The sequence below is a fragment of the Pangasianodon hypophthalmus genome, chromosome 14, assembly GCF_027358585.1.
Source record: "Pangasianodon hypophthalmus isolate fPanHyp1 chromosome 14, fPanHyp1.pri, whole genome shotgun sequence".
NCBI lineage: Eukaryota > Metazoa > Chordata > Actinopteri > Siluriformes > Pangasiidae > Pangasianodon > Pangasianodon hypophthalmus.
The window spans coordinates 1,264,293-1,278,722 of NC_069723.1; the positions used below are offsets into that span (position 1 = coordinate 1,264,293).

The 14,430-nt window shown below is 38.4% G+C and overlaps 1 protein-coding gene across 2 annotated transcripts in view; it reads right to left on the bottom strand.

Annotated features, from left to right (window-relative positions):
* The window catches only part of col4a4 (collagen, type IV, alpha 4), a 54,285-nt gene that overhangs the window by 16,713 nt on the left and 23,142 nt on the right, over positions 1 to 14,430 (bottom strand). For both annotated transcript variants that reach the window (XM_053239729.1, XM_053239730.1), the window contains 23 exons: positions 14,367 to 14,411; positions 14,061 to 14,177; positions 12,716 to 12,784; positions 12,589 to 12,624; positions 11,561 to 11,623; positions 11,004 to 11,039; positions 10,858 to 10,899; positions 10,672 to 10,752; positions 8,747 to 8,791; positions 7,978 to 8,040; positions 7,648 to 7,692; positions 7,497 to 7,550; positions 7,103 to 7,160; positions 6,386 to 6,490; positions 6,071 to 6,223; positions 4,776 to 4,865; positions 2,834 to 2,991; positions 1,904 to 1,976; positions 1,714 to 1,820; positions 1,020 to 1,203; positions 843 to 911; positions 497 to 604; positions 38 to 256 (listed from right to left, as the gene is read on the bottom strand). In XM_053239729.1, the coding sequence (XP_053095704.1) occupies positions 38 to 256; positions 497 to 604; positions 843 to 911; positions 1,020 to 1,203; positions 1,714 to 1,820; positions 1,904 to 1,976; positions 2,834 to 2,991; positions 4,776 to 4,865; positions 6,071 to 6,223; positions 6,386 to 6,490; positions 7,103 to 7,160; positions 7,497 to 7,550; positions 7,648 to 7,692; positions 7,978 to 8,040; positions 8,747 to 8,791; positions 10,672 to 10,752; positions 10,858 to 10,899; positions 11,004 to 11,039; positions 11,561 to 11,623; positions 12,589 to 12,624; positions 12,716 to 12,784; positions 14,061 to 14,177; positions 14,367 to 14,411 (2,020 nt within the window). The remainder of the gene's footprint in view (positions 1 to 37; positions 257 to 496; positions 605 to 842; positions 912 to 1,019; positions 1,204 to 1,713; positions 1,821 to 1,903; positions 1,977 to 2,833; positions 2,992 to 4,775; positions 4,866 to 6,070; positions 6,224 to 6,385; positions 6,491 to 7,102; positions 7,161 to 7,496; positions 7,551 to 7,647; positions 7,693 to 7,977; positions 8,041 to 8,746; positions 8,792 to 10,671; positions 10,753 to 10,857; positions 10,900 to 11,003; positions 11,040 to 11,560; positions 11,624 to 12,588; positions 12,625 to 12,715; positions 12,785 to 14,060; positions 14,178 to 14,366; positions 14,412 to 14,430) is intronic.

Sequence of the window (14,430 nt, forward strand, 5' to 3'; positions counted from 1 at the left end):
ATCTAATGGCATTGCTGCTTGCTTGTCTCTTGCCTACCTTGTCCACCAAGTGACCCTGGGGCTCCAGGGACTCCTTTAGGTCCTAAAGAGCCTTCGAACCCTAAAGGGCCTACTGGCCCTCGATTTCCTACCAATGAGTCGCCAATGCATCCTTTTAACCCAGGGGGTCCAGGATTGCCAGGTATCCCTGGCTCTCCACTCAAACTATTGCCGTCGGTTCCAACGTCTCCAGGATCCCCCTGAGATCCACATAGCCCTGATAAAGAGAAAAAGGCAATATTAAATTGTCCACCTATAATGTGGCAAGGCTTGTACTGTAGGTGTAGCATTCAAGAATATAGCTCATGTTTATCCAAACACAAGATGTATTAATTGTACCCTAGCCTTCAATGGTGTTGTTTTCTGACCACAACTTCAGTCTTAGCTGGACATTCGTCCTTGGCAGGCCATTCTCAACTCTCTTTTTTGCTGAAAACAGTTAGGCTCTTTACGCTACCTGTAGGGCCATTTGGACCAGGATATCCAAGGTTTCCTTTCTCTCCCTTTGGTCCATTAATTCCATCATCCCCACGAGGCCCTGGATCGCCCTGCACTCCTATGCGCCCTGAACAGAACATAAAAGTCTTACAGTAAAATGCTATCAGCCATAATTAGGAAATCTGTTACATAAGCAGAAACTTATTAAAACAATAGATGTCCCTAATTTTCCTTGAAATAGGATAGAAAATACTCACACTTTTATGGCTGAGTTTACATAATTTCTTTCATCCACTCATTTATTATTGATTAACTCAGCTATTAATTGATTAACGTATTTACAACAAGCAACAAGCAACAGCTACCTTGGTCACCACACTCTCCCTTTGGTCCACGGAGTCCAGGACTGCCAGGTATACAGGGTTGCATATCACCTACACAGAAAACAAAGTCAACTCAGCACAGAGTGCCTAGCATAAGTATTCAACATTGCTTCTCTGGTCAAAGACTTTTAGAAAAAAAAAAAGGGGGAACAATTTTACCTTTGTTTCCTTTACGCCCAACAACTCCTCTCTGTCCTGGAGGTCCCTGCTCACCTTCTTTTCCTCGAAGACCTACTGGCCCAGGAATGCCTGGGCCTTGTGGTCCACAGGGACCTCTTTCACCTTTGAAGCCCATATTTCCTGGACAACCTCTATCACCAGGAAAACCTGTAAAACTGTCACCCTTAAAAAAAGGAATAAAATTTAGTTAATGTGAAGAAGAACTGCTATGTCAAGCATATTTCATTAGACATAGAGAAATCCTTGATCCATCCATTAATATTTCCTCTCCCAAGGTATACCATCCATATAACCAGCTGTCCATCCATCCATCCATCTATCCATCCATCCATCCATCCATCCATTCATTCATTCATTCATAAATCTACCATCTACACTCCTGGGCAAAAAAATGGGCCAAGAACAAAATGGCAAATATGAAGCTTTTAATGGCCTTAACAACAAATCGTTGGTCAGAAAATGAGCAAGAATGAAACAGATGCACTCCTGAGAGCTCCTGTGCCTCCATTCGCTGAACTGTTTGGGGAAAAGCTAGAAACAGGGAGTGTATTTGTCCATCTATTTGTCATATTTTGCAAATTTCACCAATTTGGGTTGATAAATCTCAATTTTTAGCCACTTTTTACTATGCTCATTGATACAATACTTTTACCACAACCTTTAGATCACTAACCTCTGGACCACAATCACCTGCAGGCCCAGGAGACCCAGAATAACCACTTATGCCATTGATTCCTGGATAACCAGCAGTCCCTGGTGTTCCAGACTGTCCCTTTTGACCTTAAAAGTAAATGTGAACATTTTAATTTTTCAGCTTAAAAGATGTACAGAACACTGCACGAGTGCTGTGCTACATGTCTCACCCTTGATGTTCATCATATACAGGTCTCCTTTTTCTCCTTTCATCCCCATCCTACCTGGAAAACCTGGAAAACCCTGTGAAACACACAAGACTGATCAACACCAAATATAAAAGTGTACAATAGAACCAGTTCTGTTTTACCAGCCTGCTCATACTCATCAATGAAATATGTACTTGAAAATGAAATATGTAAATCAGCTTATATGTAAGATCTCTCACACACACACACACACACACACATGGGCTGCTGAACAAAATGAATTATTCAAATATGAAAAATTTACATAATAATTATGAATATAAAGGTGGAAATTCACATTTAAATGTTTATTATCCAATGTTTTACTTTTACTCTCCTAATAGAAGTCTCTCGAAACGCGGGATTTTTAAATGTTTTGGTGAAATAACCCATTTCTTGAAGAAGGGGTCAGTACACATCTCTCACAAGGCAATGAGAGAACTTTTTTTCCAGTTTGCTGGCTTTGCTGCTGCTAATTGCTGTTACAATTAACATCCAGAAACAAAAAAAATGACTATGCGGTAAAATAGATAGATAGATAGATAGATTGTGAAACCTTATCCAAAGCGGAGTTGCTTTTACCACCCCGAAGTTGATTACTTTCCATGTCCACTCCACCATATCCACCAAGAATTACATATTTTACTTTGTTAAATAACACATTTTTAAATCTAGCATTAGATTATTAGACGCTTGTGATTGAGCTGTTACTATAGAAACGATAACATATTAGAACGAGCGCATTAATATCAACCTGTGATTTAAATTATTCACACCCTCAGATTTCACACCAATCAGATTTGAGAATGCATTAGTGTAGTGGGATAATCCTAATTAATATTCAAATTTATATTAATAAACTTAATTAACTCTTTTAAATAAGTGGGTTTTTTTGGAGGACTGTTTACTTACAAAACTTCCTCGTGGTCCAGGATCTCCATCAGGTCCAATTTCACCTTGTGCACCGGGAAGCCCATGCAGTCCTGGAGCACCAGGATCCCCAGGTTCACCTGGGAAACCCTTATGGCCATAAATATTACTGACCTCACAAGCACAGTACCCATTATCACCTGTAAAACCACACACCCACAAAACATTTATTACTGTATATCCTGAAATCAACATTCACATGCAAACATTACCACTGGGATAAGTGAATATTTCAAAACCAAAATAATTCTAGAAATAAATCCAGAAGTAAGGATAATTGATTACTCCCTTGTCTTATGGTCAGCAATGCATAAAAAAGAAGAAACGAACAGCCCTTTAAGCAGCACTGACACTTCCATTAGAAGTATTTCACCCAAAAATAAGCTAAAAAGAAAGCTGACATCATGAAAATGAATGTTATTGTTAAGAGTAATGGATAAAAGTTTAAAATCTGATATGTCAGCCTCGCTTCTTCTTACTATTCTGCACATTTTTCTTATGACCATTGGTGGTGCTGTTGCACTTGTTTCCACAAAAAATGCAAAATAATCTGATTTAAAACATCTGTTAACAGCAAATAATCTGATGTCCTATATTGATATCTGTTTATCTTTGAAAGCAATGTAAAAAAAAATAAAAAATTGAAGCACATGGAGAGCAGTTGTATGAGGAAATCTGTGTTTTTAGCTCAAATACATCACGACTTACAACAAAGCAATCCGCAGTGAGATTGCTAACACTCTCTGCACCATTTAAGCATTAATGTCTTTGTGTGATATCTGAAAGTCAGTTTGGAATTTTGACTGAACATCCATGATTTTTTTTTATTATTATTATTATTCGAAAGAAAAACGCCGTTATTAAAGCAAACACGTGAAAGTGAAGTCTCTCGGTTATTATAGATCATCTTTTAGATTTAGAGAATCTTTAGTACGCACATGTAGTGAGGATTTGATTTTGAAATTCATCCCGGTTTATAGACCTCAGATGTAACTACAGACTTCAGCTTGGAATTTGCGTGTAGGATGGAGTCCACCAAAAAAAGAGGCATATCTCAGTTACGTACGATTCGGACCTTTGTACTTAAGCCCATTTTTTTTGCACAATATTGGCTCGAGCGAGGAGCAGTAATTAAGTCCAGTGCCACTGTCTAGAAGTTTGATGCAACCACAATAAAACACACTGGAATTTGTTTTGGGTTTTAAATACACTGAAAAAAACCCCAAAAAAACTATGGAATACTATTTGAGGCCAATATCAAATACATAAATATGATACTATTCATTAATTGGCAAGAAAAGCCCTAAAAGCATGTACGACACTTTAGGGAAGCTGCATCTTCAAACTTTCATTATAACATTCTACAATTACACAATACCTACACGATATTTTATCAGCCCTACACATGGACAGTAAACCTGCATGTACAGTACCACAGCGCGGTCGAATGCTCGACTCTGATTGGTCAGAAGGTGTGCATTATTTTTGTGTAACAGCACGGCTTGGAAAGTAGTTCCGGCTGTAACATGAAGGATAGGTTCATATGAATGCGTCATTCTAACGCAGTATTGTTTCTACTAAAGGAACTTGTAAAGCGGATGCTCGATAATAACAGAAGACTAATAATAATAAACCGATTTAAAAAATGTGTTTAATAAAATTAAAACCTATAATTGCTGATGTGGTGGCATTTTTGTTATGAGACATTTATTTCATATTTATGGAAGAAGTCCTTTTTTGAGACAGAGAGAGAGAAAAACATTAAATCTAACTATAAGCAATTAAAATGCTCAACGTTTCATACATTAATAAATGAAATGTAAACGTGGGCAAATCGCTGTGGTATAAGCAGAACAATCATGACATGACAAAAATATTCACAGCTCTGCGTATGGTTGTGAGAATGTTGTGGTCTTTCAATCACCTTTCCTCCCACGAATGCCTGTTGGACCAGGTCGTCCTCTATCTCCTTCAGCACCAGGATCTCCTCTTTGGCCGGGGATGCAGAAGGATCCTACAACACACACACACACACACACACACATTAACCTTAAAGTATCGCATAATTAAGGCATCTAATTAGACTAGAGCCAGCACTAAAGCAAGACACAACACTTAACTAGACACAGACTATAGTTATATTCTTATATATTCAGATAAAGTTATGTTCTTTAGGACCATACAATTCATCTTCACTATTTTTACGGCTAATTGCATAAAGCATTCTGTCACAAATTCGCCCTATCTGTGCTTGTTGCAGTTCCCAGCTTTCATGTCATTTGTTTTGAGTTCATCACATGCCTTTGTTTCTGTTACAGTCGTGTCTCCACCCTTGTCCCGTCATTGGTTTGTTACATGATTGTTTTCACCTGTTATGTGTCAGTCCTTGATTAGTGTGTATATAATGTATATGCTGTTGTGTCAATGAATCATTCACAAAGTTAATCTGAAAGTGGACAATAAATAACTCCCTGAATACAAAGATTAGATAGAATACACTTTCCCCTTATTTAATTGCCAATAATGAGTAAACTCTAATAAACCCTGAATGGCAGTATAAAGGCAAATGACAGAAAAATATATAGTTTGGAAGCAACTAGCTCTGGTTTAAGTGCTTATATGAAATCTCACATATGTCAAATGTCATATGCTGAATTTTGAATATGCTCTATGCCTTTGTTTCTGTTCTCATCCTGTCTCCGCCCCTGTCCTGTGATTGGCCTAATGCAGCTAGAGTTTTTCTCTTCTGTATTTGGTTCTTGACTAGTTTGCATTCTTATTTCTACTGTGTGTCATTGTTTGATCTAATTCTCACAGATACCTGACGTTTGAATATGGATGTGCCTATGATTACCTCGTCTGCCTTTGCTCTGACACCCGCTCTGAACCCTGGTTATGATTCCCTCAGTTTATACACTTGTGTTCTACCTCTAACCATAAGTTTCAGTCCTCTAGGCATAGAAAAACAATCTGGGTAATATTTTCTCCAACTACAAACCCAACTTAACTGTGGTCTAAAGCCAATATTGAGTGAATACAAGAAATCTGAGCTGAAAATGGGTGCTATAAATTTAGGCTAATGTTATTGCATCTGGATTGGATTGAGTTGGATTGAATCATCAAAATATCAAAACGCAGAATGGTGAGAGGAAAATAAATGAGAAAAAGAGAACAGACGTGCACAGAGTGCACATTTCTGTCTACTCTATGTACACCTACCATGGGGTCCGGGAGCCCCTTGAATGCCTTTTGGCCCTTGAAGCCCCGGTTTCCCAGGTTCTCCTGGGACATGCACGGTGCTTCTCTTTCCTGGCTCTCCTTTTTCACCTTGAAAACCTCGAGGACCCACCGTCCCTGGGCCGCCTGGGGGGCCTGGCAGACAAAGAAAGAAAAAAACTTTAGGAAATAAAGCTGATATACTGTATTAGCACTTTTCTAGCACTTAACCCATACCAAAATCAGAATAACCCATAAAAAAAATTATGAAGAATTATGAAGTTGAAACTGTTTCTGCAATTTTAGACATATACACACCTGGTATAGATGGTCCTGGTGGACCAGGAGGGCCCGGCAGGCCCATCAATCCCATCTCTCCTCTGATACCGAGGGGCCCAGGACATCCTTGCTCACCGATGTAACCTACAGTCAACAACAGCAGCGAAATCATATAATCATCTACTCAATCATACAAAGATCAAAGATACAGTGTTTAAAGATGCATTGCAATACATTAAAACATTGGTGAATAGGGTTATTTTGACCAGGAGGAATATTAAAAAGAAACAACAATGATCCAGGCTAAACATGAACCTTGTCATATGAAGGTTAATACATTGCATTTCAAAATGCGATCGCAATCTTTGGCAACATCACTGCAATTTTACTCATATGGTCAATTCATTATAATACGTTATAATAATTTTCAGTCATAATGATACTGACTGTGCTATAGACTCCATTTCAGTTCATCATTGAAAGTCCTTGAAAGTATCATTATTTAACGCATTGTAGTGTTCGGGTTTCATTTCTAAGAACTGCTGATTGTCATGCCATTATGTCATTAAGCTTAAGTGGATTGCTCACCAGCTCTGTAAATGCTCTACATAATGAATCCCTTGCTAGAAAAGGCTGAAGTTAAACAATCATTTCAAATTTATTCAAATATGATTAGCCATTCAAGTCTAGTCCATGCACCCCAGCAAAAAAAAAAAAAAAACACAAACTGGAATATGTAGAGGTTGATAGTTGTACCTGCTTTATAAGAGAAACATGTTGTTTGCCCTTGTGGACCAGGATCACCCAAGATTCCCTGTTAGACATTTACAAACACAGCTTTGGTAGGATAGTGTACCGACAATATACTGTATAATGTTCGAATAATCAGGGTGTATTCAGAGTTGAGTAAAGCACACACAGTTGTGCACGTCTGTATTCAAACCTCAGACGTAACGTCAAACTTAAGTGCTACCATCCTTTAAACCTTGAGCACATCGAATTATTGGCAGTTTACTAGACTCCTATTACATGCGTATTCCAATGGTTATCTTCTCATTCATATTGACATATTTTTTGGACTTAAGTCGCCAACTCTGAATACATCCCATAGAATATTAACCCGGATAACAGTAAGGTGGGGTAAAAAAACCTTTAGTCCAGGGCAGCCAGTTTGACCAGGGAGTCCAGGGTTTCCTTGTTCACCCTGTAGGAATAAGGACAATACATATAACAAACATAAACAAACTCACTATAAGTACACACACACACACACACACACACACACACACACTGCTTTGTACCTGAATTCCTGGTCTGCCAGAATGCCCAGGAGAGCCACATTCTCCCTTTGAACAAGTTGCAGTGTGAAATGAGTAAAATAGACATCCACATGAATTGTAATAAACATAAACATAAACATTATAAATCGAGTTGACATTATAACATTATAAGTCAAGTACATGCACTAAAATATAACTAAGCAACTCTCGTATAAAACATTATAAACCTATGCAGCCATAATACGCAGACATTTACTGCAAGAATATCGCTACCTGAAGTATTGCAAGGTTTATTTATGGTTTGATATGAACCCTGTTTGATTGTCGAGCATTATAAAAAGTCAGACTCACTGTAGGTCCTAGATAGCCAGCGGTGCCTTTCTCTCCTCTTTGCCCTGCAGGTCCGATAGTTCCCTGGCAAACAGACACGTACATCAGTGAACAGCACATAAAATCCCTCAAAGCAGCACCACAAGTCCTTGTGACTTCCTTGTGTCAGTAGATACGTGGGGAAAGTTCTCTGTATTCAGACTTGTGCCATGAGAATGCTTTAATTAATTTTCTCTGAGGTCCAATTAGATTATTATAAATAACTGCATGTGGTTAAAGACTTTTTTTTTAACTAAGTAGCACTCTTTGGGCATTTTGCATTCTCAGTTCACAGCTACTCAGCTACTTAAATGCCATACATACATAAACCATGCAATTCTGACACTGGAATCTTTGGGTTCTCATTTGACTCTCACCATCCTCCAAAGCGCGCTGGGGATCGGGATGTTCATAGCGAATTATCAGCTGTTCCGCACAATGTACACACACTTTAACTTTAACTGCTTTTGGTTTTGTATCTAGTATATCTGAATTATGCAAGTGAACAATAAATCTTGTTTCTGTTTGTTTTTTTTCCCCATGGTGATAGATGAAAAAATTATTTTACACATGTGCAGCCTCATGTTATTAGGGATCCAAGCACCAAAGGTGTTGGAGCCCTATTGTTTTGGCTCAAGTTTTCATATTCTTATTATTTTTCTCTCCTAAAATGAATCATACAGATTAAACCATAGAGATACCAAAGAAATGGCTAGTGTAAACAGACAGCCAGATCAACACACACACTTACTTTACATCCAGGCATTCCACAGACTCCTTCAGGTCCTTTATCCCCCTAAAATAAGAAGATTATCCATTAATCCATCCATCTTCTTTTCTCTCTGATGTGAAATGTTATTGTATATTATTGTCTATATTCCATTACTGTTTTTTTTTACATCATCTTTTTATTGTGTGAATAATGTGTCATAATATAATTTTTACATAAAAAATGATACAGGAAATAATTTCAGTTTCAACCATGCAGCAGCAGCAAGCATTGTTCAAATGCAAGACCTGTTAGGGCCAATGCAACAGTGCAGTGAAGTGCAGAGCTCGGTGTAGCTCAGTACAACTGCCTGGCGTGACAAAACCCTGATTTACTTTCAGTGCCATTTCATTTTTAAGGCTGCCTTGGCAAAACTAAAGTTAGATCCTCCACCTAATCCAACAGATTTAATTGCCTGACCCATTTTGTGGTATATCAACCCAAGCAAGTGACTGGGCTATTCTACATTGGACTGATTTCATAAACAGCTCTTATATGCATTCAAGAGCACAAGCAATGTGCCATGAGAGCACAGAAAATGGCACACGGGGAACTCATAGAACTGAAATCCGTGCCTAAATTAGAGAGACTCTAAGTAGAGAGAAAGTAGAATGGTACAAGTGGACAAAGCATTGCTATCAAACCTGCACCTGACACCACCCGAATATAGAAAAGTAGTATCACTAATACCATGGCGCATTTGCTCCTCGCACAAAACAAGAAAATGCCCATGATGGGAGATTTAATTGGCACAAAAATCTTACAGACAGTGCTCGAAGTTATGGTATCCATACCAAAGGGGCATTGGAACTCGTTGGGTCTGTTGACACAAATGAGAATGTAGGTTTGGCTTGTTTAAATGCTGGTGAAAACACCTCTGGTGTCTGGGCAGGTCTTTGACACACAGGTTCTTTGCTTGAAACACGATCAACACATGCCATGTTTGACACTTTTCCAAAGAAGTGAGTTTCAAAGACCACAACAGCAGGTGTAAGGAGTTAGGCAGGATGCAGCATGTGTCACACTGGTACCAAGGCAGAGGACCAGAACAAAAAGGGAGTTCAACTCAGGGCAAAGACTGCCAAAGCTGCCAAAGCACAATTCACAAGAAGTGCCAGGTTTGAAACTATGCGGTCAAAGGTGGACTGATTACCCCTCTGCAATTAAAACTTCAGCATCAGATCACTGGCTACTGAGCACACTGTCCACATTTTCTCATTTGACCACCGCTAAACACCCCGCGCCACAGAGGTGAGAGATCCAAGTCAAATGACTGTACTGACTGTAGAAGTGCAGTCACTGCTAGAGACACGGGTCATAGATATTGTACATGATGCGCCTTTGAAGATTCTTTCACCACAGTCTGTATGTACTTCTCTACCTGGACAGTTGCCTGCTACGCAGTCAGTCTCAGCACCAAGTGACAGGGACAAAAATTTGACAAGAAGATGGAAGAATGCAGCTCGATATCAACATGTCAAATCCTCCAAATTAAAGCTGTGTGGCTAGAGCTGTGACATTTCAGCTTGTGGGTCACTGACCAGATGTTTACTTCCTTTGGGGAGTGTCATGACAGGTTAGCCCACTGAGTAAAGTGGGTTACGCAGTGAACTAAAGTGATTTCACAGGCATACTTGAACACTGGCCAATAAGCGTCTTCTTCCGTCTCCACTAGCTCTGGAAGGAAACCGTCCTGGCGGTCTGGGACTTAATGTAACTTGAGGCACATATTACAACTTCACATGTGAGGTCACGGTTACTTTGCAATTAGTACTCAGCTAGGAAACAAGCACATGGGAAAGCTCCACAGAAGGAAATGGTTTCAAATGGACTTTCAAACAAATGATAATGCAATATCACTAGTATAATAAGATGCACAAGTGTCCTGATTTAGCTAAATATCTCACCTTGTGTCCTTTGGGGAAATATTCTTCTAATGCCTCAAGTATTTCGAAAGGGCCTGGAGGGCCCGCTGGCCCTGGATCTCCCTTTAAAATTGAAAAGAGACATTTATACACCCAATCAGCCCATCACACACACACACACACACAGATGACATCTCCTACACACATGCACAAACACCCAAAACCCACCTCCTCTCCACTTGGACCAGGAATCGCTTTTCCTGTGTCTCCCTAGGAGAAATATGGTAATGGTAAGTGCAGTGAATTACACACTACTATTGTCAAATAAATCAGTTATTATTAAGATAAAAGTGTAGGATGTGCACATAACTTACTGGAGGACCTCGAGTGCCTGAAACACCATTTCTACCCTGGAAAGAGAAAGAGACAGAGAGAGAGAGAGAGACAGAGAGAGAGAGAGAGAGAAGAGGAAGAATATGACACTTGTTCCACCGTGCCAAAGTTCTCTCTTCTTTAAACATTAACCATTAATTTATCTATCTTTGTTGCAATGCTTAGCAATTTCATCTCATGGCTGAGTGGCAGTTTAAGCTCCAAATCCAGTTTTAATATCATCATTTAATGGCTGAAAATACTAAAGATTAAACACAAGTGAGAATGAATCTTGTGAAACCGTATTTCAAACATTTCATAAAATAGGAGAATCTAGTAATAAACCTAAGTGATATTATTTCCCTCAGGCTCCACTAGCTCTTTACATCTTCACATTATGTTTTCACAATTCTTTTTTTTTTAATCCTTTATTGCAAAATATACTGAAAACTACATTTGTAAATGTAGAAAATGCACACAGAATTAGAATTAGACTTTGAATTCCCTATTAAAATGATTACAGGCAAAAACAAACAGGGAACGAGAGCCAATGGCGTACCGGTAATCCCGGGTCTCCAGGCTTCCCCGGCGCACCTTGTGGGCCACAAGGTCCAGGAAGTCCCTAGGTCACAGAGACACACACACATACACACACACACACACACAAACACACACAATATTTAACACGTCTTGTGCTGTATTCTTAAAACAAGCCATATTCAGAGCTGGAGACTTAAATTAAAAAGTTACATTGAATTTTTATGCAGGGAAAGTTACTTGTATTCACAGTCGAGTTACGCAGCTGCTTATGTCAGATTTCTGGGCATATTATGAAAATTAGCTGCATGTTGTTTAAGCCACAGGAGTTGCCAGATTGAGTAGAAGTCTCCAAGATGGGGTTTTTCAATAACGTCTAGACCACTGTCTCTAACTCCAGTACTTGAAAGCAATCAGGGATAGAAAATACGCTCTGAAGAAGGAAATTGTGTTTTTCTTTGTCGTCAGGTGTAATACATGTAACATTAATGTAAGAGACAAATTTGGCTTTTAATTCAACAACCTGGCTTCAAGCCTTATTATCAGCAGCTTATAAAATAGCCCTTGATCCAGCACATCCTATAATGTTGCATTTTATTTTTTAGCACTGTGCACTGACAGTTAATTGTGCACTGACAGTTTTTAATTCATACTTTGATTTGTCAAATTAATAAAATAATGTCAGTGTTTTTGTTAATGTGCTCTAACGAATGTAGAGAATGTGTGACCATGGTTTGAAGGATAAGCTGACCGAATGTACTTCATAATTGTATTCCTAAAAAAAAAAAAAAAAAATTAGGTTCGTAGAATAAGCAATGTCTCCCCAGAGTCTGAGCTCTGAATACTGATGTGCTCAGTTTTGTTATTAGTTCCTCACCATGCGTCCATAACTCAACTCCAAATCTACATAAAATAAGACTCTAGTACTGAGCAGTTTTGCTTTTTCATGACATCATCCCATCACATAATTATAAATAATGAACAGGTTGTGTTAAAAACACTAAACTGTGTGGTGTTGTACTAGAACCAAATGACTGGGTGACCACTTACTTGAGGTCCAGGATCACCAGGAGGTCCATCGCAACCCTGTCAAACAGTAATCAGGAACTATATTACTATTCACAATGACACACACAAAAAAGGTTTTAGCATAGCTTAGGATTTATGCTTCACTCACACGCTGACCGGGAATCATAAAATATTTGCATGCAGGCTCTCCTTTGAGTCCCTTCGGTCCTTGACAACCCTGCAGAATAAAGCAAAACAGCATACTGTGTTTAAAATAAAAATAAATAATAAAATAAATAATAAAAAAAGCAACATACCATGTGTACTGCGCACTGTGAATCAGATCAGGACTGCTCTTTACATGTTAGACCCTTTGCTTGTTTTGAGTGTTTTTTTCTTTGAGCATTTGAGCTGTGTTGTTTTGTTTTTTTTAAATTAAAAATTTTTCACAGTCAATATATTAAGAATATCTTAGTCTTATATATAGATCTTAGCCTTAGATATAATTTCACATTAGTATGTGCTATAATGATGCTATTAAACTGTCAATAAAGTCATCATTAGCATGTTTAACACATTTTATTGGCTGTCAGCTGCTAAGGTGAGGAACAGGAACATGGATTTTTCCCATTTAAGGTTTGAAGGCTGTTAGCCAGCTAGCTACAGTCTGAGCATAAATATATCAATATGACACCCGATAAAGTTTACTGAAGCCGAAAATAAAGAGTAGATCTGGATTTATAAAGTAATATATCATTACCTAGCATGTTTTTTTATAATCATTTTCAGTGGAACTGAAGCTGGAAGTTGTATATAAATCTTTATAACTAATCTGTGATCTTCAGTGGCAACCAAAATGTATGTTTTTAATACAATTCTGAGTTTTAGTTTAAACATCTTTCATCGATATGTTGTTCTATTTTCACGGTTTCCTACAAAGCCACAAAGCCGTCTGACTATGTGCTGATTCAGCGCTTTAGTCTTCCCAGCTCTCCATTACTTCCACGCTGGATTTCTCATTAATATGATGTTTAGTAGCTAATGAATACATCATCAATCGACAAATTAGCACCAGAATCACTCAACACATCACAAATATTTCATTCTAACCACATTTAATGTGTTTCAGGGTGGAGTTTTCCTTTAAGGACTACAGACATGCGCTTCTTCCACCTTAGGAACCTTATGCATTCCTGTTCTTCTGTATTTTGTATAAAATATTTGGTTTATGTATCCTGTTTGTTAGGATATTCCATGGTTACTGGGATTGAGCTCTACATGTAGTAGGTAGTTAATTCCCTGTATATTGTACATACCATCCATAGGAAGTAAGGAGACATTTTATTTCAGGTTAAGCTGAAATTCTCTCACTGAATAATTGTAATTAATTGTATTTCAGCTAAGAAGTCGAGAAAACACATTCCAGAAAAAAAAAATGCCTGCAAGTTGCCTTCATCAGGTTATACAGGTTCCTGTGTGCCAAAGGAGAGTGGGAATGTGAGTGTTGTTCTTACTCGTAGTCCGATTCCACCATTTGGTCCTGGATAGCCATCCACTCCTGGATCTCCTCTGGGTCCTTTACAGCCATCTAATCCTGGAGGACCGTGAGGGCCAGTAGCTCCAGGAAGACCCTTGAGACAAAATAAGTCACAGCAAAACACACAAAATTCAATATTAAAAGCAGGTGTGATACATGATACATGGCAAACAATGTACTTTCAAGACTATGTTTTATTACATTTCATTTATATTCAACATAATCACTGGATTTAAAGGCAGCATGTTTTTTTTTTTGTTTGTTTGTTTTACAGTGCACTCACATTGTATCCATCTTGTCCATGATTTCCAGGTATTCCTGGAGCGCCCTGAAAGCAATACAAGCAA